This window comes from Eulemur rufifrons, chromosome 19 (assembly GCF_041146395.1).
Source record: "Eulemur rufifrons isolate Redbay chromosome 19, OSU_ERuf_1, whole genome shotgun sequence".
Taxonomy (NCBI): Eukaryota; Metazoa; Chordata; class Mammalia; order Primates; family Lemuridae; genus Eulemur; species Eulemur rufifrons.
This window is the reverse complement of record NC_091001.1, coordinates 33479864-33503017: the sequence shown is the minus strand read 5'-3', so window position 1 is coordinate 33503017 and position 23154 is coordinate 33479864. Positions and strand designations below refer to the sequence as shown.

Genomic DNA, 23154 nt, shown 5'->3' with positions numbered 1-23154 from the left:
CTGCAGCACGGAGGCCTGTGGGCCAGGTGATCTGCACCAACGTGGAGAGTGACAAGATGGGAAACTGCGGCTGTTCCTAACCGGCTGGCGCAGGAGCTGCCGTCAGGGGCAGGTGCTGGCAGGTGAGGGTGTCAGGTGGGTACATGAGGACGTGGGTGGCCAATGAGAAGCCTTCAGGTTGGGATGGCACTGGTACCACTAGCTGCCAGGGCCTTCTTTGCAATGTGACTGACTGGAGCTTATTGGGAAGACAGTGGCAGCTCCCAGGACAAGTTTTGCCCCAGGATTGAGTCACAGAGCTGCTGCAGCCATTTGCGTCCTGCCAGCACGCAGTGTCTGCTGGTCACCATGTGTGTCCACTCTGGAAAGCCACCATCTCCACTGGTGGGCTGGTTTCATGTGTGCAGACATGGACCCGTATGTTGAGAACCTCCGAATCGGTCCATTCTGGACTGTCACAGCAAACGCTCACTGCACGGGGCAGGAGGAGACAAGCCCGCTGAGAATCCAGCAAGAGCTGCTTGTCCCAGAAGCAAACATGAGTCAGTCAGATATAACCAAACTGCTTCTCTTCCCGGGAGGGTCCTTCGTTGGCAGCTATTACAGGGATGTTCAGGACATAAGCTGTCCATGGAACGTTGAGGATGCACCACCTGGAGGCAGGTGCTCTCTTTCTCCTGCCGTCTGTGGAAACCACCTGTCTTCAGTGGATGTTTATTTGCTCTCACTTTGGCAGCCACCGTGGCTTGGGTTGTTAAGGCTTGAGAGAGAAGGGCACCTCTCACACCCCCGTTCTCCACCATAAGGGGGTGTGGCATGGTCGCCTGTGAGCAGCCTGTTGGGGGGACGTGCTGGTGGCTGCCCGGCGCTCGGTGACCCGCGGCACTGCTAAGGGGCCAGGAGCTGCGGTGCTGCTGGCTGCTGTGGCCACCGGATGAGAACAGGGAGCCGGAAATCTCCGCCGTCAATCAAATCACAGCCCCGTCTGTTCTGGATATGCGTTCACCGTCCAGCTGGCGCCTGTATTCCCCAATTTTGAAAATGGAGTTTTTAATGCCACCCCACAGAGTCACGGGGGCACTAAGTGGGACACTCCAGCTCTGTTCCTGTGGGGGAGAGGGGAATCGTTTTCACCCATCCACTGGCATTATCATTGCCGTTATTTCTATGCAATGATGTTGCAAGTGGAGACACGTGGCAGGTGGTGTTCGGAATGTGTCCCGATGCCAATGAATGAAAGGCCTTGTGCTCGCTGCTCCCTGCTTCTCCATCTTCCTCTGGGCCCTGCCAGGCAGGACAGACACTGGGGCATAGGAAGCCAGCCCTGGGGTAGCTAGGGTGCCCCACGGAGGGCTGTGGGAAGGAACAGATGCTGGTTTATTCTTTGAGTAGCACTTACGAGGAAGCAGATGAACAAAGCCATGAAATAGAGCGCAACGGCTGAGCCTGGTTGGAGGAAACATTTCAAAGGAAATAATCCTGGATTTAGATCACACGTTTTGGAGCCTGGAGTGAGTTTTTCATAACCTTCCTGTGAAAGAAAGGTATTTGTAGTGGAGATGCCGACAACCGTGTGCCTGGGCCAGCTCTGAAGGCAGCTGGAACCTCCAGCCACCGCGCTCGTGCCAGAGTGATGGGCCGCCCTTCCTCAGCCACAGAATCCCAGCAGAGCTTCCGGGTTTTTAACTCATCGAGGTGCTGTCGGCTGCAGACGCTAGTAGGGCCTGTGGAGTGAGACCTGGCGTCCCCTTCAGTGCTTTGCAGGATCGAGGGAAGTTTCCTAGACCAGGCCCATGGCAGAGTCCACTGCCTGTGGGAGTGGGCCTCCCGCGGTGCGTGTGGGGGGCTGGCCCTTCCTGGGCCACAGCACCTGCTGGCTCCAGCCCCTGCAGAGCCCAGCAGAGAGCAGGGTGCCACAGACAGGCAGGTGCTTGGCCCAGGAAGCAGGCTTGGCTCCCACGGGGGAATGCGGCTCCACAGCAGGTTCCACACGGACCTTGGCTGCCTGCTGTGGTCTTCCCGCCTTTTGAGTTTCCCAGACTCCCTGCCTTTCTCCCTCCCCTTCGGAATCCTGTGTACCCTTCCAGACCCTCAAGAGTCCCATTTTCCCCAGGAAGGCTTTGAACTGCCCCACCATGGCCCACCTGCAGCTTCTGGAAGGCCCTTGGTGGGAACCTCAGGACACTCACCTTGGTGCCTCTGCGGTGTCCCCACAGCACACAGCCTGGGTGGCCCCAACCCCAAGTAATTACCCTGACAGACAACGTGTGCCGGCTCTGCTGGGGCCCAGAGCCCCACTACAGCTGCTGTTTGGTGAGGAGAAAACACAAAGAGACAGCTCAGGTGCGCCGCTGCTGAGCTCTGTGCTTCTCCAGGGTGGTCCACCCAAGGGCCTCACTTTTCTTCTGCTACTTCTGAGAAGGTGAGGGAGAAGGAATAGAATCTTGCAGGCATTTACCTGGCATGGTGGCATTTATTAACCCATGTTGTGGAGACAATCCCAAGCTGATTCCAGCATTACATTTTCTTCCTGGCCACCTCTGTATACATAATAAATAGTTTCCTCTACTTTATTCCTTCAAATCACTGCAAATTCCCCCTTTCGGCTTAGGGTGAGCCAAGTACAGCCTAAGAAAGGGGCTCCATCAGACACGTTGAGTGAAAGCTTCCTCCAGGAGTCGGGGACATCATGGCTCATAGATGGTGAATTGACCAGTCACCTGACCCAGGGCCCCACCAGACCCCCACAGCAGGTGCAGAGGGAGCGTGTGCTTCCCACAGCTGGCGCCCCCGGGGCTGCGTGACTCCTGGATGCGCCCCCGTGGGTGTGCCCAGGCCAGTCAGCCCCTCCAGGTGACAGCACCTGGAGAAGGCTCAGCCAGCCTGGGCTGTTTATTCCCAGGTTACTCACAGACTGGAACCTTCGTGTCACCTTTCCCGATAGGCACCACCCAGGACCAGACTTTTGTCAAACTCTATACTGCAAAAACAAAACAAAAAAGTGCCTGCTGTTTTGTAGAGCAGGTGGGAGAGCTGGGAAGGAGTGGTGTCCTGAGTCCTTGCTGAGTCACTCCAGTTGACAGACTATTGGGAGGAGCTCAGGTCAGCATCTGGGGCTTGACAGCCTCCCTGGTTCATGCTGACCATGGCAGACGCCCCTGCCACCGCAGTCCCTAGCCAGAGTGCATCCTGATCCTGCGCCTGGAAATCTCTGCAGTGATGGCATTGCGCAGGGCACGCCAGGAACCTGCCGCCCTGCTGCGTGCCGGGGGCCTCCTTCCCTTCTTGCCTCCTGTCACTCGCTGTCCGCAGGGCTGCACCTCGCACCCCGGCACGGCTGGCCATTGGGACAGATCGGGGCCAGCAAGGAGCAGCCCCCGGAAAACACTCCTCTCTACTTTGCGAGGCCCCTCCTCTCTGTCACGGCTCCAGGGGACTTTGAGCTGCTCCAGAAAGCGTTTTCAATAAAATCTGTAGACATCCCGCCAGCCGCTCTTCTGTCTTAACTGCACCACTCATGTGGAAGCCGCCGGTAGCAACATCTGACCGGTGTGAGCACACTGCCTGTGTGTGAGGGGGAGTGCGGCCGGGAGAGGGCCGGAGCTGGCAGCGTGTGGGTATTTAATGAAGCCTCCCCTCTCCCCTTTCTCACTTAGCTCAACGACTCCGCCAAGCAGCTCATTGAGATGGACAAGCCGTGCCCAGCTGCTGCGTCCAGCTGCCACGCCTCCTTGCCCTCTGACCCTGGTGCTGTGGCCAGCCTGGCCCCGGGTCCCACGTTAAGCAGCACAGGGGCAGTCAGTGCCTTTCAGCGGCGTGTGGATGGCAAGAAGAATGCCAAGAAACGCCACTCCTTCACCTCGCTCAGCGTGACGCACAGATCTTCCCAGGCCACCAGCCACAGGCATTCCATGGAAATTAGCGCCCCAGTGCTGATCAGCTCCAGCGATCCCCGGGCCGCCGCCAGGATCGGGGACCTGGCTCATCTGTCCTGCGCTGCTCCCGCCCAGGTAACATCCCACGGGCCGGGGCCCGAGTCCCTGGGTTCTCTGGGTTCCACCCTCAGCTCTGTGCTCAGTGGCCCCAGTTCCTACACTAGCACTAAGGAAGCCACCCCAGAACTGCCCTTTGGGATTAACTGAGGTTTTCTCCTTGCTGCCTGGCATCGGGGATCCCCCTGTGAGCACACCCTCCATGGCTCAGAGGAGGTGACTCTCAGTGGTCCAGGGACACAGTATTTGAGTGACATCCATCCCCTCGTGAGATGGGTCTTGGTCTCAGCTGGCATAGCAGCTGCCTGCCTGTGTCCCAGGGGAGTCTCTCCCACACTTGCTGATTTCCCTGCCAGTAGAGGGAGAAAGGCCAGAGCTCAGAGCCAGAACTAACCGCATTGCTTAGTACTTTTGTTACTGTTATTTCTAGAAGTATCTTCTATTTCCAGATGGGACATTGATTCCATTTCTACTAGTTGTAAATTTAAGTGACCAAAGCAAAGCACTTAAAGAATGATATGAAGTAAATAACTTATCTGTACCTCTGGCAAAACCCATCACAGTGGCATATACAAGGGAAAGGTGGGAAAGTCTCTCCTTTATGAATATTGCAGAGGCTGTGGGGGGAGGGGTCTCTGAGGACCCGGCAGGGTGGCCCTGCAGCCACATTCCCCTGCTGCACCCCCAGCCTCCCGATGGGCACGGGGGAGTCTGGCAGTGACATGCCCTTTCTGTCTGCTCTCACCTTCCCACCCAATGGCCCGCCCGCCACCTGACCCCGTGGTCCCTCCAGGGTCACCTCTGGCTGCCCTGGACCTGCCTCAGAACAAGGGCACCAGTCTATGGGCTAAACTGGAGAAAACACCAATGAGCAACTGGCTGGGGAAGAACCATCTTTTTCAAAGTTATATGTAACTCAGGTAACTTCACAAAGAGAATTGTCCTTAGAACAACAGCCGAGTTTCCGGAGAATGGCAATTTCATCTAGATGTGTCAGCCTAAAAATGCCCCTACACACATACACAAGTACACATACGTGTGCACACACATACACCTGAGCACGTGCACACACACAGGCCTACGCATATACACATAAACACCCATGCACCCACACACAGTGGTGGGTACACACCTGTACGCACACAAATGCTGGTTCTCGTTGGCGGCTGAGGCCGTGGTCTGGAATGGGTGCTGTGCCTTCCAGAGCATTTGCTGGCCGTGACTTGCATGCTTACCTGTCCCCATGGCTGCCCCACTGCTTGGAAGCCCCCAGAGCCTGTGTCTTGGACCCGTATTCCCCAGGTGACAATCCTTGGGGCTGCTAGTGCATTTTCCATAAGGGGAAGGGTACAACCCTAACCTGGACCCTAACCCCACCCCTCTGCCTGGGCCTAAACTCTCCAAGCCGTCCTTGAGCGCCTAGTGTATGTAAGTTCCTGTGAGGGGCATTGCACCTCCGTGGTGGCCAGCCTGGCCCCACACCCCGGGGGAGCCGGCGAGCAGCGGTTTCAGGATGGTCTTGTTCTTTGCACCAACATCCCGATGATGCTGACCGGGAGACGCAGCAGACACGGGGCTGGTTGTCACAGTGCAGCTGAGACCAGGGGAGCTGACTCTGTCTGTCACCAGTGACAACGAGGTGTGACCGCTCCAGTTCAGGGCTTGGGTCCCGCCTGGGCAGCTGCGTTGATGTGGACAGTGGAAGTCGTGTTCTGAGACTAGTTCCACTCGGTGGTGGGGCGGGGGGGTTGTACCAGGCTTGGCAGGAGGACCTAGGAGGGGACCAGGCAGCAGGGCTGGCCTTGTGCACCTCTCAGGTAGGTCCTTCATCTCCTTCCTCCTGGGTAATGAAGGCCACCCTTACTGCACTCGGGGCCCCCGTCAGCCAGAGGGAAGGAGAGAGCTGGTGAGGGAGGGGCATGGGGGGGCCTTACTGCGGGTCACCCCAGCCAAAGCTGGCCCTGGCGCCACCAGGCTGGTTCCACCTCCCAGGGTGCCTGGTCTGTGTGTCCTGTAATTCATGGGCCGTCTGTCCAAGGCTTGCCCTCCCTGGCTGCTCCCTGGGGGTTCTGAGAAAGGAGCCCAGCAGGGCCCGTAGACTTCAGCAGAGCTGCTGCCGTGTCCCCGGAGGGCCAGGGGTGTCTTCTCTGCCACTTTCCCTCAGGCCCCTGAGTCATGGGTGCAGGATCCAGTTTTCTCCTTTCCCTCATCCGCACTGTCCCTGTCGCCATGGCCTCTGTGCTGACACAAGCAGGTGGGCCAGAGCAGGTGCTCTGCAGGCAGCTGTCTGCCATAGAAGGCAGGAAGGGAACAGATTTTTTCCCAATGAGCAGGATGGGAACAGATTTTTTTAATAAATTTGTGCACCATCTTGTCCCCTGAGGATTCGAATTAGCTTTGACAGTGGGGCTGGGGAAGGAGGGAGCTCTGGGGCAGACAGGGAAGGCGACTCTGGCCTGGCCTCACGTCCCACTGGGCTCCTGCGGGGGAATGGAAGTGAGGGCACCTGGGACTTGTGCTTCCCCCACCTCAGGGTGTCCGTGGGGCAGCAGCCGCCTCTCAGGAAGGCTCCTGGGCTCCACGGATCCGTGTGGGAAATCTTAGAGGCTGGGGCCTCAGGATCCCAGCAACCTGCTCTGAAGGGACAGGGAGGGACAGAAGTGTGGTGAGCAGGGTCTGGAGGGGAGGTGGACTGAGCCGGGCTGGGCTCCTGTGTGTGTGGGACGCAGGTGCAGAGGTGGGCGCGGCCCAGACTGCTGGCCATGCAGACTCCACTGCCCACTCCTGCTGCCCCCTCCCAGCACCACCCAAGGCCCTGTCCCCTTCCTTTCTCACGCTGTTGCACTTGACCTCCCTTTGGGTATGCGGGACTCTCTGCAGTCCCACCCTGACCTCCACCCTCCCGACCTCTGCGCATCCCACACTACTGAGGATGCCTCCCCCTTATTTCCTGCTGCTGTGACTGTCCCCAGTGTGAGCCCTGCCCTGGCCCCTCACGTGAACACTGATGCCCCTGCCTTCTCCTTCCATCCTGTGCACACTCCCCGTGGGGCGCTCTGCCCTTCCCAGAACTCCAGCCAGGCGCCAAACCCCAGTGTGTCTGGACTCTGCCCGCCAGTGCCTTTTCCAAACCAGACTCTTCTTTAACTGTACCTGATAGCTCCCCCCGAGAAGTGCCTCGGCCTCCACACACAGCAGGAGAGTGTGATGGCTTCCCTGTACCTGGAGGAGGAACACCACCGTCCTCAAGTTCCCTGAGCCAGGACCCTGCATCTTCCCACACTCTGACTCCAGGTTCCCTCCGGAATCTCCTGCACTGAGGTTCTCTCTTGGGTACTCCCACGGCCTTGGGACAAACCCTAGGCTTCCTAGCTCGGCGCCTGCCCTTGTCCCTTCTCACTGCCCCTGGGCTCATCCTGTCCCCAACACAGCACACACACGCTGTGTACAGGGCTCCTGCTCACCCTCCAGGCCGTCTGAAATGTCCACTTCCTCTCCATGCCACCGCTCCACCAGCCAGGTAATTCCCCACTGTCTGTGCCAGCAGGATCTCCCACATGTCTGCCGTGGAACGTTACTTATACATATGGCTGCCCCGCACCCCCGGGCTTCTAGGTCCTTGAGGGCCGGAGCTGGGTGCCACTGACCTCTGGGTCCTTGTGCCTGGCCCATGGTGGGGCTCACACATGCTGATTTTCTTCCTGGGTGGGCCACGTGACCCACCTCATAGCACTGCACACTGAACGGTCTTGCACATACAACAGTGCGGCCCTGAAAAGGCCGCGTGGCCTTCCTCAGTGCCCCATGGGCCTCAGATCCATGCCGATGGCTGCAGAGGGACACAGCTGCCGGGTGTCTGGCTGAGAACTCCCAGGGGCGTGCAGTGGGACTGAACCTCAGATGGCTGTCCTGCTCATATGTGAACCCTTAGGAATTCTTGCTCCCTGCTATTTGGAGAGGTCAGAGGGTCAGCTCTGTTCCTGCTGAATAATGGAGTAGCCTCACATGTCAGCTTTCTGCTGGGGGACGGAGGTCTTTCTGAGTAAAGGAGTGGGGAAGAGGCTATTCAGGCCAACTCCGCTATTGGAAATCCAAATATTTGCTTATCAAGGTTATTGGATCAAATTGGGACATAATTACTTATAGTCTAGAAGAATTTCCTCATAACCACACACAAAAAAGGCAAGAGACTGAGTAGTCACCAAACTGCCTGCAGATGGATGCTCAGTGGACACAGTTAGCTCTGCAGTGCCCCGTGTCAGTCAGCGCGGGTGGCTATGCCATGTAACAAGCAGCCCATGCTCCCCGAGGCATAAAGCAGTGGACACTTGCATCTCATACTGCACATGTCATGGGCAGGTGGCTCATCTCTGGTGTCCTCCCCCCAGGGATACCAGCAAACACCTGTAGGCCAAGTACAGCTCTCTGCCTGTTTTGGTAAATCAGAGCTTTACTGGGACATGGCCACACTTGCCCATTTATATATCATCTGTAGCTCTTTGTAGGCCACAGCAGGGGTGCTGCGTAGTCGTGACAGATCGTATGAACCACAAAGCCTGAGCAATTGTCAGTCCCTGCACAGAGAACACTGCTGGCCCCTGGTGTGGAATGTCTCCAGTGACCATGGCAGGGGCAGAAACCTGGCAGCCAGTGCAGCGGCCCTTAGAGGCTCTTGCATGCAGGGCACACCTGTCACCTGTGCTTACAATTCAGTGGTCAAAGCCAGTCCTCCAGGCCCACCCTGCTTGAAGAGGAGGAGAACACACATGCTGAGCAGTGACTCCAGGATGCCACTTCCCTGGAGCCCTTGCTGGACACAGGCTTTGCTGAGCGCAGAGGTGGGAAACCTGGGAAGGCTGGAGCTGCTCTCTGCACAGACCACAGTGGAGGAAGCGCTGAGTTCTTTATAAACTGAGGCCAGCATTGCTCTGATGGCTGCGCCTGTGCTGCCGGTGGCACCTGCTGGTTCAGCAGACCGAGTGCCCTGCGTCTGGGGGCTCCCAGCCTGCCCAGCAGCAGGATCTGATGCAGGCTGACTCCCCGTCCAGCCAGAACAAACTCCTTCCGCAGCCCTGGCTGGAGACCCCAACAGCTGACAGATCACCTCCAAATAAGCAACCCCTGGAGATCAGGAAAATGCCCTTTAAATCAATGGAAAGGGAAGTGTTTGAAATTCAGCAGAGAGAACATCAAAAGAGAGCATTTCTCAAGTGTCTTCATGTCTGAGAAGTAAATGAGGAGAACTCCTCATGGAAGCTTCCAGGCATCTTTAAAATGCATCACCACCTGCCATTTGTCTCAAGTTCAGCTCCCCTCGTTGGCTGGATCTTATCTCTGCCACAGGACAGACAGACAAACACCCTAAGTGGGAGGAAGTGCTGGAGAAAAGCTGAAGAAACGGAAACAGGACTTTGCTGCCCCAGGCCGGCGCTTCCCAAGCTGTGGGGTCGTCAGCAGCGTGTGGGCTGTGCCGCCTCCGGCCCCGGCACTCGCCTGCAGGACACATGCTGCCTGCATGGAGGAGCCCCTGGGCCGATTTTCAGCATTTTCAGAAAGTTACGAATTTAATTACATGCCTTATAAGGAGACCAAAAAAAGTACCAAGGGAACCTGAGATGGATACTAAAAAAATTCCATTGTGAGAATCGTGCACAAGAAAAACTTTTCTGCAAATCTGGACATATTCACACCTGTGTGACTTACCAGCCTGGCCTTTGAGTGGGGATGAGGACACTGTGGCTGCCTGTGAGCTGGAGTCCTGACGATTTTTGTCGTGTGCCAAGCTTGTCCTCCACGGTGTCTGGTGCATCTCTGATGAGATAGGAACCACATTCACAAGTTCTGCCTGTGACTCTGGGCTGATCGAGGCAGATGAGGGAGGGACATGTCAGAGGGGGTCCCTGGGGTCCCCTTGGCACCAGACAAGCACCCTAGAACTCTGCGTGGCACACGCTGGCCTCACATGTACAGGCTCCACGTGGACATTACCCTCTGCCTCAGGGAAGCTCACAGGCTGATCGTGTGAATGGACCACATGGGACAAGGTCCTGTGAGCTCGTGGAAGGTGCAGGGCCAGGGAAGCGTGTGAGTCCCGGCCCCCACTGCACCCAGATGGCATCTGGGGTGGGGAGGCAGGTGCCCTGCACAGAGGGAAGCAGGCAGCTGAGCTCTGGGAAAGGGAGGAGAGGAAGGGGGTGAGGCAGCAGGAGGCCCAGGGTGGACGGGGACGGTTCTTAATGTCCTTGCCATCCTCTGCGCAGGAACAGCTTGCACCTTCACACCAGAGGCCCGAGGAGACCCGGACAACCCCAGTGGAAGCTGCCACAGGGGCCTGGAGTCCTTGCCTGGTCACCTCCTGCTTCCTGGGCCGACCGATGGCCCTTCCCACCTCCACCCTCTACGGCGTGGACTCTGTGCTCACTGCCTAGTGGGCCCAGGGGCCTAGAGGTGGGGGTCCATGAAGAACCCTCCGTCTACCCCCCATGGGATATGGCTCTAACTCAGGAGCCACCAAAGGACCAAGGGAGCCACTGCTGCAACAGAGGCACTTTCTGTTTGAGTCCTTGGATGCAAATGAATCTTGTGCGTTTTGTGCAAGACAGGTGAAAACGCCTTTGGTCTTACGGATCACACAGCGAAGAGGGTCCGTGGGAGCTACTGAACAGCTTCCTACTGTCAAAGGCCAGTGAGCAAACTGGCTCTTGTACACGGGAAAGAACTGAGAAGGGAAAGCAATGGATGGAGACCATCCATGACTCTTCCTAGTGGAAAAAGTTTCCAGGGCAAGAGCTGTTGGTTCAGAGTTGAGACCTGCGAAGGCCCAGGTGGGAGAAACGTGCATCCTGTCACTGCCTTTGCAGACCTCCCCTACCCTCCTTGGCACTTTGAGCTTTGCATTCCTTAGTTTTGTGGGTGCTGTCCTCCCATGTTCCACACCTCTTTTTTGGCCCATTCTCCTTAATAATGTCATGGGAATGCCTTACTGTGCTTTGGCCACAGCTCTAGCTTTTGGTCCCAGTTTATTGGCCCAGCAAGACAAGGGCAGAAACTGGAGGTTCATCCTCTTATCACACACACCTAGACAGGGGTCAGCACACTTTCCGGGGGAAAGTAAATATTTAGATTTTTGCAGCCCACGTGGTCTCTGTCCTCGTGACTCAGCTCCGCCCTGCAGGGTCAGAGCAAGCAGAGGCAGCAGTGCATGGTGGACATGGCTGGCTGCCAATAAAACTTTATTCACAACAGCAGAAGCAGGGGGTGGAGACGCCAGGGCAGATCTGACCTGTGGGTGAGAATTAGATAGCCCACGGGCAGATCTGGAGCACCTCGGGGAGGAGTTGGCTGGTGGGCAGCGGTGCGGGTGAACGTTTGCCTCCATGTCCCGGGGTGAGCAAGTGATTCCTCTCGCCCACCAAGGGAACGTGGAAGCTGTGTGGCAGCTAGCACGGCAGCCCCCTCTCCTGGGACAGACCACTGTGCTCGGGCTCCCCGGCCTGTGCCCTTGCTGGGGTGTGAGCTCAGGAGGTACCCGGGCCTCTGGCTGTACAAGCTGTTTGCTGTTCTTTGCAGAACTGAGCAGAAGAATTGGGCCATAAATGTTTTATTCTAGAGTTTTCTCTGGGAAGCAAGTTCATGAGGGTCTGATTTACACGGTGTGTAATGGAGTGGTAGCGAGTGATGAATAATACATGCTCATTTCACTGCTCCTTGGGGTGATGACAGTGTCTTCTGGACTCATTAAAAATTAAAATGACATGTTTCCTCTCAGGTCTCCATCTGTGCCATGGTGTCAAAGAAAGCGGCTAGGAGCCCCCACACAGCCTGCCAAGCCACAGACTCCCTCTTCTCCCTCTTAGTAATCCCAACAGGAAACTAGTACAGCCTGGCTCCCAGCTACTGCTCAAGGGCCCCATTCAAATGTAGTGAGGAGCCTCTAATCACTAGTGTTTGGTTACAACCTGCCAATTTAGAATTGGGGAACTGTGGCCGGCCACAGCACCACAGCCAGAGTTGGTGCTTCCAACCAGGGGAGGCTGGAGTCTCACGAAACACACCACCGGCAGGAGTTCTTACCGGGCAGCTGCAGGGGTGTGTGCGCTCACCACGCAGCCTCTGTTCCAGGGAGGGAGGTGTGGAGCAGAGGAGTGTGCCTGGCTCGTGTATCGGGGAGCAGCGTTAGTAGCAGGCTTTCCCTGTACTGTGCACGCCATTGTGAATTCTGTGGGACAGGGGCGTCCCCTCCAACCCGTGACCCTGCCAGCCAGCCGTGCACATGCTGGGCTCGTGTTAAATGCCTGTGGGCTGTGTTGTGGAGCATTAGGCCCCAGGGATTCCTGTAATCACTGTTCCATGGGTCAGTGACGCTGAGGACTGGGCCACTGGCATTCCCGCACTGGCGGCCAGCTCCTCTGGAAGGCGCATGTCCACCTGCGCAGGCGGAATCCCAGCACGTGTCTGTTATGGAGTCACTCAAAGACTGCAATGCAGACCTACCTTATTATGATCAAAGACCTCTCCTGGGGGTGGGCCGATGGGCACAGCTCCGTGGTAGACAAGGCTGGACTGCACTTTGAGATGGAGCAGAGATGCCTGTCGGGTGGTTTGGAGACAGGACGAGCATCCGTCCAAGCGCTGCATTCCCAATTATTTTTCTTGAAGAGCACCCAGAGCCCCTTCTCATTTATTTTTATCACCACCTGACTCCCTCTCTGCTGCCACGTCTTCACTAATCCCTTGAGGCCAGAGTCATTGAAATTAAGCCATTACAAATCAAAGCAGTATCAGAGAGGGGGCTGGCGGTTAGCAGAAAGCCAGGCCTGCGTCCAGCTACAGGCCCCACGTGTGGTCAGAGCCCTTGACGCCCTGGTGTCACCGTCAGTGGGTCTCAAACCGGACTTCTTATTCTGCACGTGCTGTAGTTTCAGAGAAACCCTTGAGTATCTCAGGAAGAGGAGCGATGGGTCAGGCGTGTGAGGGAGCATCAGACAGCGCCGTCTCTCGGAAGACTTGGAACCTGTTCCCTGTACATCGGGGTTTCTAATCACAATGGTTTAGAGGAGTGGCCACTTTTCCCCGCAGCACCAGCACTGGCGGGCTCTCCTCAGGCCTTCAGTGGTCCGCAGCACAGCCGGTGGGTGGGAGATCCCTGGCACTGTCGCTCCTCGCCTGCACCCCCAGCCCCGAGATGAGGACCGGCTCAGAGCATGACGGGCTGGCGCTGTCTGCCCAGGAAGCTGCGCCAAGCCAGCAGGCTGCAGCTTCATTGCACTTTTAGCTTTGCATCCCCAAGGGCAGAGACGCTGCCACCTACAGCAGGACGCCCCTCTGCGCCCTTCGCTGGGGCCCCACACTGCCCTGCAGCCGCACTAGGGAGGCAGCCCCACGGACCCATGCTCGCTGTGCATCGGTTTAAGAGAACGCTCCATCTTGACCTTTGGGAGAAAAAAACATTTCCCCAGGTATGACCTCTCTGGGCTCCTGCACTCCAGCTCTCAGCACCAGCTGGCTGTGAGAGCCCACGTGTTTGCTGTGCAGTGTTTGCTGTATCAAGTTTCAGCTGAGGGACAGGTTTCCAGCAAAGCCGCTCCAGTGTCCCTCCCTCCCTCACGCGGGTATCTCAGGGTGGCTGAGGCCCCAGACACCCCAAGGGGCCCTGTGACTGCTCCCCAGATCAGATGCCCCTGGCTAAGCCCTCCCGAGCCTCCAAACGCCCCGCCCTGCCGACCGCCTTGTTTGGCTCCCCTGGGGGAGTCATGGATGCCGGCAGAGACGGGGTCGTGCTTCGTGCTTCGTGCTGCTGCTCTGGCAAGGCCACGTTCTCTGCTGAGCCTTCTCCCTCTGCCCACGGGTGGGAATCCATCTTTCCTGCTCCCCTGCCCAAACCATCATTCCCTCCTATCGAATGTGGCTTGGGTGGCCCGAGGACACTGGGGAGGGGAGATGGGTGAGCCAGGGCGGACTCCAGGCAGGCGGCCCCCCATCCGGGCACTGGCTGCGCTTTGCTTGTACTGTGCTGGTTTGGGCTGGTTTGGCTGTTTCTGGAGAGTTCATCTGGACGGGACAAGCAGCCTGTTAACAAAAGCAGGGGTACGGGCCAGGCGAGAGCCAGCAGCTGTGTACCTGCTGCTCCCACCACCCGGCCGACTGCCCGCTGCTGCGGAACAGCGTCCCCTGAGCCTGGCCGTGCGAACTGCCAGCCTGGCCCCTTTGGTGCTGCAGGGTCACACCCCACCCTCCCGTCATCCCCCAGCACCCCCCAGCAAAGGTGGCGAGTGGGGAACCAAGGATGTCGTGGGCTCACCGGCAGCCAGACCTCAAGTCGTTCAACCCTGTTATCCTCTTCACATCTCTGTGAAAATGTTTCAGAAAACATGGTCACTTGATATTAAAAAGATGTAAAAGTTGAACATGTAGATTAAAATTAATACAATTATCCCAAACCCAGCTCCCCAGAGGATCAATCTTACCATTTCATATGTAAGTTTCCTGACTTTTTGCCTTTAAAAAACATGCATTGTTGGCAGAAATGAGATAATCCTTCATACCCATTTCTCTAACCTCCTTTCCACTGGACGTGCCCTGCACAGCCCTCCAGGCCTGTGGTGTAGACAGCAGCACAGTGTTCTGTGTCCTCAGCCAGCTGCCAGCCCATGCCAGGCCTGGGGGCCAACTGTGCCTGGGAACTGCTCTGGCCCCACACACCTTTTCCTACTCTGTGAACTGGGGCAGCACCCCTGCCCCTCCCACCGCACCGGCATGTCACCAGGGCCATGCCACGCAGGACCTGAAGGCACAGCCTTCTCTGTTACCAACAGGGCAGAACAGGGCATGAGCCAGGGAGTGTGGGTCCACTGGCCCAGCCAGGTGCAAGAGCTCTCCCTATAGGAAAAGGTGGCAGGATGGGAAGCAGGATGGAGGGTACGAGTCTCCCTGGTCATCCACCAGGGGCAGCCTGCAGCCCCAGGAAGCACCTGTGCACATCAGAGTCCCTGAGTCCGGTAGGTCCTTCTTGGTCCTGGGCTCCCTTGGCCATTCCACAGCATGCAGCACTAGTGACGGTGGCTGCTCCTACAATAGTCTCCCCTCCCCCGGGCCATGGGACACAGTGACGCTGGGCTCCTTCTGCTTTGTCAGCCCCTTTGTGGCCCCACTGGGTCACATCCCACAGGCTGCCCCAGGGTGCCCCCTCCTGGCTTTACAGCCCCCCAGGCCACCGTGTCCCCTTATACTCTGGCTTCAGGAATGACAATAACCATTGCAGTTGCTGTGACAACTATGTAGTTTGTGTACTTACTGTGACTCCTTTATATGCCATAAATTATCTCCTTTCGTAGTCCAGCTAGACGATGGGAGCCATCATGACCCCATTTTCTCATCCCTCAAGGTTCTCTGTCCTTCACTGCTTGGTTTCCAAAGTCTTAGGAACCACTGATTCTGTGTTTTGTCAGTTTTTCACTTGTTTCAGGCAGGAAGCTAAACCCAGTCCCTGTTACTCCACCGTGGTCAGAGGAGAAGTCCGTGATTCTCAAAGATGAGAGAACCAAGGCTCCAGGCCATTCTCCTGTCTAAGGTCACAGGCACAGGCCCCGCGGCCAGGCTGCATCACCTCCAGGTCCGCTTTGTGCTCATAACCTCAGGTCACCCATCCAGGCCTGGATGGCATCGTGGGTGCCCTCATCTTCCACGCCAAGACGTATCCAGGCCAAATGACACGTGTCCAACACTGAGCCCTCTCCAATCTCACATCCACTTCTCTTCAAGTGGCATGTCCGGCTAGTGGAGGCTGGATACTCAGCCATCCTTTCCCTGCTGCCTCCAGACTGTGAATCCACTAGTCCTGTCGGTAGAGGAGGGAACAGTGGCTCCCAAACATGCCTGAGTCCTGAGCCTGAGAACTGCCCATGGCAGAAGAGACAATGACCCTGGGGTGGGGAGCTGCTCCTAGACTGTCCAGTGGCCACATAACCACCAGGGTCCATGTGAGAGGAAGGCAGGAGGGTCAGAGCCACAGGAGACAAGATCATGGCAGCCGAGATATGAGATAGGGAGGGAGGGAGAGGAAGGGAGGAGAGAGAGGGAGGGAGAGAGGGCGATGCTGCACTGCTGGCTTTGGAGGTGGAGGAAGGGCCCACCAGCCAGGGAATGCAGACGCCTCTGGAAGCTGAAAAGGCAGGAAGGGATTCTCCCCCAGAACCCCCAGAGGGAACACAGCTGTGTTAGTCTGTTTTCGCTGCTATAAAGGAATGCCTGAAGCTGGGTAATGTATAAAGAAAAGAGGTTTATTTGGCTCACGGTTCTGCAGACTGTACGAGAAGCATGGCGCCAGCGTCTGCTTCTGGTGAGGGCTTCAGGGAGCTTCCAGCGGAGGCGGAACGTGAAGGGGGAGCAGGCGTGTCACGTGGCAGGAGAGGGAGCAAGAGAGGAGGAGGTGCCAGGCTCCTTCAAACCACCACTGTCACGTGAGCTGACACAGCCAGAACTGCTCATTACCAGGACAGCTCCGAGCCCTCACTAAGGGCTCCACCCCCGTGACCACCTCCAACACTGCCATCAACTTCAGCCTGAGATTCGGAGGGGCCAGACCTCCCAACCATATCAACAGCCCTGCCAGTGCCTTGATTTTAGGGCTTAGGACTTCAAGAACTGTAAGGTAGTAAATCCGCGGTGCTGTTTTGGCGGTTGCGGGGACCTAACCTCTGGTGCACTGGGTGAGCCGCGGCCCCTGCACCAGCCTGCCTGAGTTCAAGGCCAGCCCAGCCAACTTTCTGGCTGTGTGAACGTGAGCCCTTCACCTAACTTCTCCATGCTTCAATTTCCTCATTTTGCAAATGCCCATTTGCAGGCTTGTCGTGAGGATTCAAAGCTGTCTTCCAGGGGAAATGCTCAGAGCAGGGCCATGGTAAGCACTGCGTCGGGCGCTGATGCCATGGTCACAGCTGCTGCTGTCATTACTAATAGCCTCCGAAGCTTGTCCAGACCGTCCCCCTGGCTCCCCGATTCAGGCCGAGCTTCCTTGGGGCTTCCTGACAGGTCCCCGTAAAGCTGCAGGTGTGGGCCGGGCGCGGTGGCTCACGCCTGTAATCCTAGCACTCTGGGAGGCCGAGGCGGGTGGATCGCTCGAGGTCAGGAGTTCGAGACCAGCCTGAGCAAGAGCGAGACCCCGTCTCTACTAAAAATAGAAAGAAATTATATGGACAACTAAAAATCTATATAGAAAAAATTAGCCGGGCATAGTGGCGCATGCCTGTAGTCCCAGCTACTCGGGAGGCTGAGGCAGTAGGATCGCTTAAGCCGAGGAGTCTGAGGTTGCCGTGAGCTAAACGGACGCCACGGCACTCACTCTAGCCTGGGCAACAAAGTGAGACTCTGTCTCAACCAAAAAAAAAAAAAAAAAAAAAAGCTGCAGGTGTGAGCCTGGGACTACCTTCTCCCTGTAGTCTCGGGGTGAGGACCGGAAGCCTCAGGAATCACACAGCCCTGCTGCTTGCAGTCTTGCTGACCGGGGCCCTCTGGGCTCCTCCACGCCCACTACCCCTGCCGGGGTTTGAATGTCTCCTCTAAAGCTCATGTTGAAACTTAGTCCCCGATGCAGCAATACTGAGAGGTGGGTGACCTATGGACACTGGGAAACCAGGCCTCGGGGCGCCTGGCCCCTGCACAGATACCTCAGGAGGGAGCTTCTGGGAGGAGAGAGGTGGCAGCCTTCTCCTCCTCCTCCTTGGGTGTCCCTGCACGAAGCTCCCTGGACTCCATGGGGCGGCTGTGGGGAAAGTGACCCAGCCATTGCTGGGACCACCTCCTGGTCTCTGTCTCCCCTCTGTCCCCCGGAGTCCATCTGCAGGGAGAAATGCTCACACCTCCCTTCAGTCCCCACGGGCGCACTCAGCCATTCCCTGCCTCTGTCCCGGCCGAGGGGATGGGATGGGTAAGGGGCTTCCTCTGGACCCCGGGCCCTGGGCAGCCTTTCCTCTGAGCTGCGATGGTGAGTCCTTGGAGACTGAGCGTGACCTGGAGACACGAGGGGGGCTGCGCTTCCTGGTTGCACGGCTCCTTCTGCCAGGTGCTCCGTGATTACATGGGAGGACGAGCGAGTTTCTGCGTTGCAGAGGCTGCCCACAGTCTCAGGCCCTGCTGGTGCGGAGGGCGTGTGGCCACCAGGGAGGGGTCGGAAGGCGTCCTGCAGTGCGTGGGCTCCTCAGCTCAGTAAGGCTGGAACTGGTCAGGGAGCTGAGGAGACCCACCCCTGGCTCCCTCACACCAGCGGCCAGTTGAGGGCAGGGCTGTCCCCCTGCCCAGCAGCCTTGCAGCCAGCTCTGCCCTCCCACCTCTGCCTCTTCGACCTTCGCCCACCTGAGGACACACAGCCCTGACAACACGCACTTTCCCAGCCAGAGCCCCCGCCCCACCTGCCTTCTGCCCGCGCAGCTGCGGCCTGGCCAGGCCACCTGGCTCCAGTGTCTCTGGGGTCTCCCTCCTGTCTCTATTGGGGCCCCCAGGGATCCCTGAGGGAGGGAGGAGCCCCTGGCTCCCTTGCCTGGGAGACAGACCGCCCTCCTGCAGGATCCCGATACCTCCTGCGGGGGCTTCCTGGGGCTGCCGTAGCATCCCACAAAGCAACAGAAAGTTATTCTCACAGTTCTGGAGGCCGGAGGTCTGAAATCAAGGTGTCGGCAGGGTTGGTTCCTTCTGAAGCCTGAGGGGACTCTCTTCCAGGCCTCTCTCGTGACCTGTGGTGGCGGCCGGCAATCCTCGGCGTTCCTGGGCTTGAGATGCTTCACACCCATGTCCAGTCCGTGACACATGGCCTGTGTGTGTGCCTGTCCTCTCTGTGTCTAGCCTTTGGATTCAGGGCCCGCTCTAAGCAAGGATTCTCTCTTCTCCTTATATTATGTCTACAAAGACCCTATTCCAGATGAGGCCACATCCACAGGTGCCAGGGGCTGGGACTTGGGCACCGTTCAACCACTGTGCCATCTAATACCTCTGAACAGGAAGACAGGACGGCTGCCCCGGGGAGGGCAGGGGCAGGACGGGGACTGGGTTGTGAGGGGATTTGGGGACAGCACTGCCCCTCCCGGGCTGGGTCTAAGAATTATCCATGCTGGAATTCCTTGGCAGGACCTTGGTGCTGCCAGATTGCTACCCTTGGCCCTTGGCCTTTGACCCCTTCCCGCAGAGCACTCAGCACACCTGGTGCTGAGAAGGCACCACCTCAAAGCAGACCACTCCTCAGACGGCCTCCTCGCCTGGAGACGTGAAGCTTTGAGCAGTTCGGGACCTGGCGGGGGCTGTGCCCTGTGAATCCTGACCCCATGGCCTGCCGCTCTGTCCACTGCCAAAGGGCCAATTTTCCTTCGAGATCAATCTTCCAGTTCCTGGGGACACCGTTTTTAAATAAGCTCATGTTTCATAGCATGAAAGGTTTTGTGTGGACACTCTTTAACAAAAAGAATAATTCATTCAAGTGCTGAGAACAAAGCCAGGCGTCCCAGCATGGCCTTCTCCAGGCGCAGGCCAGAGGATGTTTCCTGAGCTACTCGGAAGGGGACAGGTGTCCTTGGCCTCCAGGCTCCCTGCCGTGGGCTAAAAAAGCATTTTAACCACCCAGGCAAGTGCAGCCTATGCGTTTCAGGGGCCGGCGGGCCAAGTGGCCGACGGAGGGGCAAGCGCCTGTCCGTGCCACCCTGACTCTACCCTTCTCCTTCCCCCTGACAAGTCTCTCCCCCTCACTCCTGTCTCCTCTTGTCTGTTTCCAGGATGCCTCCTCCTCAGCCGGATCCACCCCCACGGCCATCCCGAGGGCTGCTGCCGTGGCCGGAGAGCAGGGCACGCCTTCCAAGGTCCAGCTGCCCCTCAACGTGTGAGCTGCCCTTTGTGTCTGTCGGGTCCCCCACCTATGGCGCCTCCCTCCCGCTCACACTAGTGTGTGCACCTGTGGTTTCTGCAGGGCGTTTCCATCTGTTACTAGCTGGTCAGGGCAGTTACGTGCATCTGGTAACACTGCTGAAAGGAGAGTGTGGAAAACATAAGTCCAGCAGGTATTTTTAATGTCATTGTCCCCAGGACATTTCTTATAAGCAGGAGAGATGTTCAAAATATTTGACCACACAGGCACCAGCCAATCAGGAGAGGAGCCAACCGTAGCTTGGAGCAGGCCACGACCCCCTGAGACGGTCTGGGGTGGCCCTGGGGAGGGAGGAGGTGGCCAGAGCAGCACTGCTCTTAGGAGCCCGGCAGTCGCTGGTTGCCAACTGCTCGGAGTAGCTCAGCTTTTCTGCTGCTGTCACGGCCGTGCCAGTCATGCCAGCTGCATCTCATCCCTGAATATAACCAGATGAATCATTGCTAGGAAGTGAGATGCTTATCTTGTTTAGAAAATCTGCTCAGTTAAATTATAGCTCTTAAAAGCTATATGCAGTTTAAAAATTCCCCATTTAAATAGTGTTCTGAAGAATTAGATTGCCTTCTGCTCTTGTGTGTGGCAGAGTTCAGTCACTCGAATGAATGTTTTAAGGTGGAGCGTATGAATTTGGCAAGCCGTATGATGAATCCAGAAAATTCTTATCTATCTGGGGTCAGAGGGACGCTCAGAACCTGTGTAGTTGGAGAACGGGATATAGTTAAAAAAAAATTCTTTTTGAAAAAGCAATTTGCCAAGCTTCGAAAGGTCTCCTAGAAGTTGCCTAACTTCTCCTACACACTCACCCAGCTCTTTAAGTCAAGTGGAAACTTTAGCCTTTATCTGGGGTGGACAGGAGAGCTCCCAATATCCTCCCACTGTGATTAACCAACTTAACTATAGGCATTTGAAATTTACCTGTTTTTCACTCAGCTTCCTGGGGGATCATAGTTGAGTAAGCTGCATTTCTGATGTCTTGAGGCAGATATTCAAGTTTTCATTAACACTGGACAGAAGATACCGTCTTCTGACCACACTCCTTGATCAGCTTTGGCCACTTCACGCAAAGCTGGGAGGGCTGACACAAAGGTCAAATTTGCCTCTATGATCCTCACTGCTGCATAGGTTTGACCTCTGCAGGCCACATCACATGCCCCAAGACACAAGCCCTCGGGACTGAGGCCTGATCCCATGCAGTCAACCAAGGACTGGTGGCAGGATGTCATTCTTTGCCCCTTCTTTTTATCATGTGAGAGGCTTCCATGGAACATGTCTCCTAAGGGCTCTGCTGCCCTAAGACACAGAAGGGTCTTCATTGGCCACCCAGTGTGTGGAGGCAGCTGCGCATCACAGAGATGTCGTCCACTCCTGCACCCTCCTCTCCACTCCCGCCATGTTGGGAATTCCACTCTCTGGCTGACCTGCTGTGGTGCAGAGGGCAGAAACGTGAGTGTCTGCTCCTAAATGCTGTGTTTCTGGCACAGCTATCTGTCCCGAGGGTCTGAAGGCCAATGAGAATGCTGTGAGCGTGGCACCCATGACGCAGGAGCGTCTTTCTCACCTCCACTTCCCCACGGGCATCTTAGAGCCATTGCTGGGCGCAAAGCACCAGAGGCGGCAGGAAGGGGTGGAGGGTCGCCCTGTGGGAGCCTCTGGAGACATCTCCAGCAGTTTGGCAGAGGGAGAAGAGACAGATACATCTCAGTATGGCTCCTGCCTGGCCCTGGAGAAGGGGCTGCCTCGCCCAGCCCTGGGCATGTCCCCACGAACCAAGAGCAGCCTAACTCTTGGCTCTCAGCCTCACTCCAGGGACTGGGTGTCATCTTGCCACCAGAAAAGAAAACTGCTATAGTCACATAGGTGTGATTAATCAGCCTGGCGGGGTGGGGGGGGGGAAGCAGGTGCCTCCTGAGGCACATGACCACCCGGACACTGCCTGGGGGCCTGGGAGCTGCGAGGAGGAGGCCAGAGAAAAACTGTTAGGGCAGAGGGAGGCCTGCAGACAGGGCAAGGGAAGCCCAAAGGAACAGCAGTCAGCAGCTTTTGTCTGCCAGTGCTGGGGTGTAGAGAAAGGTCTCTGGATCAGGCAATCAGCGTTGGTCACATGAGACAAGCTCTCTGTCCTCAGTGGGGCAACCCCACAGGCCTTGCTTTGGTTGTGGGTAGCCCTCCTCATGACCTCACCAACATTTGTTTTGATGGTCCTTACCTATCAATAATATTAAATGCTAATGGACTAAACTCTGTAATCAAAAGACATAGAATGGCTGAATGGATAAAAAAGCAAGAGCCAACTATATGTTGTCTGCAAGAAACCCACTTCACCTATAAAGACTGAAAATAAAGGGATGGAAAAAGATATTCCATTCATGCAAATGTAAAGCAAAAAAGAACAGGAATAGTTACACTTCTATCAGACACAATACGTATAAAGACAGAAACTGTAAAAAGAGACAAAGAAGGTCATTGAATAATGATAAAGGGGTCAATTCAGCAAGAGGATATAACAATTCTAAATATATACGCACCTGACACTGGAGTACCCAGACATATAAGGTAAGTAAATATTATCAGAGCTAAAGGGAGAGATAGACCCCAAAACAATAATCACTGGAGACCCCAGTGCTCCACTTTCAGCACTGGACAGATCATCCAGACAGAAAGTAAACAAAGGAACATTGGACTTCATCTGCACTATAGACCAATGGACCTAATAGATATTTACAGAATGTTTTATCCAACAGCTTCAGAATTCATGTTCTCCCCAGCTCATTTATCATTCTCAAGGATAGACCACATGCTAGCAGCAAAACAAATCTTAAAAAATTCAAAAAAATTAAAATCATACCAAGTATTTTCTCTGACCACAATGGAATAAAATTAGAAATGAATAATAAGAGGAACATTGGAAAATATACAGACATATGGAAACTAACCAATATGCTTCTGAATGACCAGTGGGTCCATGAAGAGATTAAGAAGGAAATCTAAAAATTTCTTAAAACAAGTGAAAACATAACATATCAAAACCTATGGGATACAGTAAAAGCAGTAATAAGAGGAAAGTTTGTAGCAGTAAGTACCCATATCGAAAAAGTAGAAAAGCTTCAAATAAACAACCTAAAAGTGCATCTCAAAGAACTAGAAAAACATGTGCAAACCAAACCCAAAATTAGTAGGAGAAAAGAAATAATAAATATTAGAGCAGAAATAAATTAAATTGAAACAAACACAAAAATACAAAAAAATCACCAAAATGAAAAG

At 55.9% G+C, this 23154-nt stretch overlaps 1 protein-coding gene across 1 annotated transcript in view; it reads left to right on the top strand.

Moving 5' to 3' along the window:
* Window positions 1–23154, top strand: part of SH3RF3 (SH3 domain containing ring finger 3) — a 305736-nt gene that overhangs the window by 213671 nt on the left and 68911 nt on the right. Inside the window, exons 4-5 of the mRNA XM_069494498.1 lie at window positions 3657–4010; window positions 19748–19851. Of these exons, the coding sequence (XP_069350599.1) occupies window positions 3657–4010; window positions 19748–19851 (458 nt within the window). The remainder of the gene's footprint in view (window positions 1–3656; window positions 4011–19747; window positions 19852–23154) is intronic.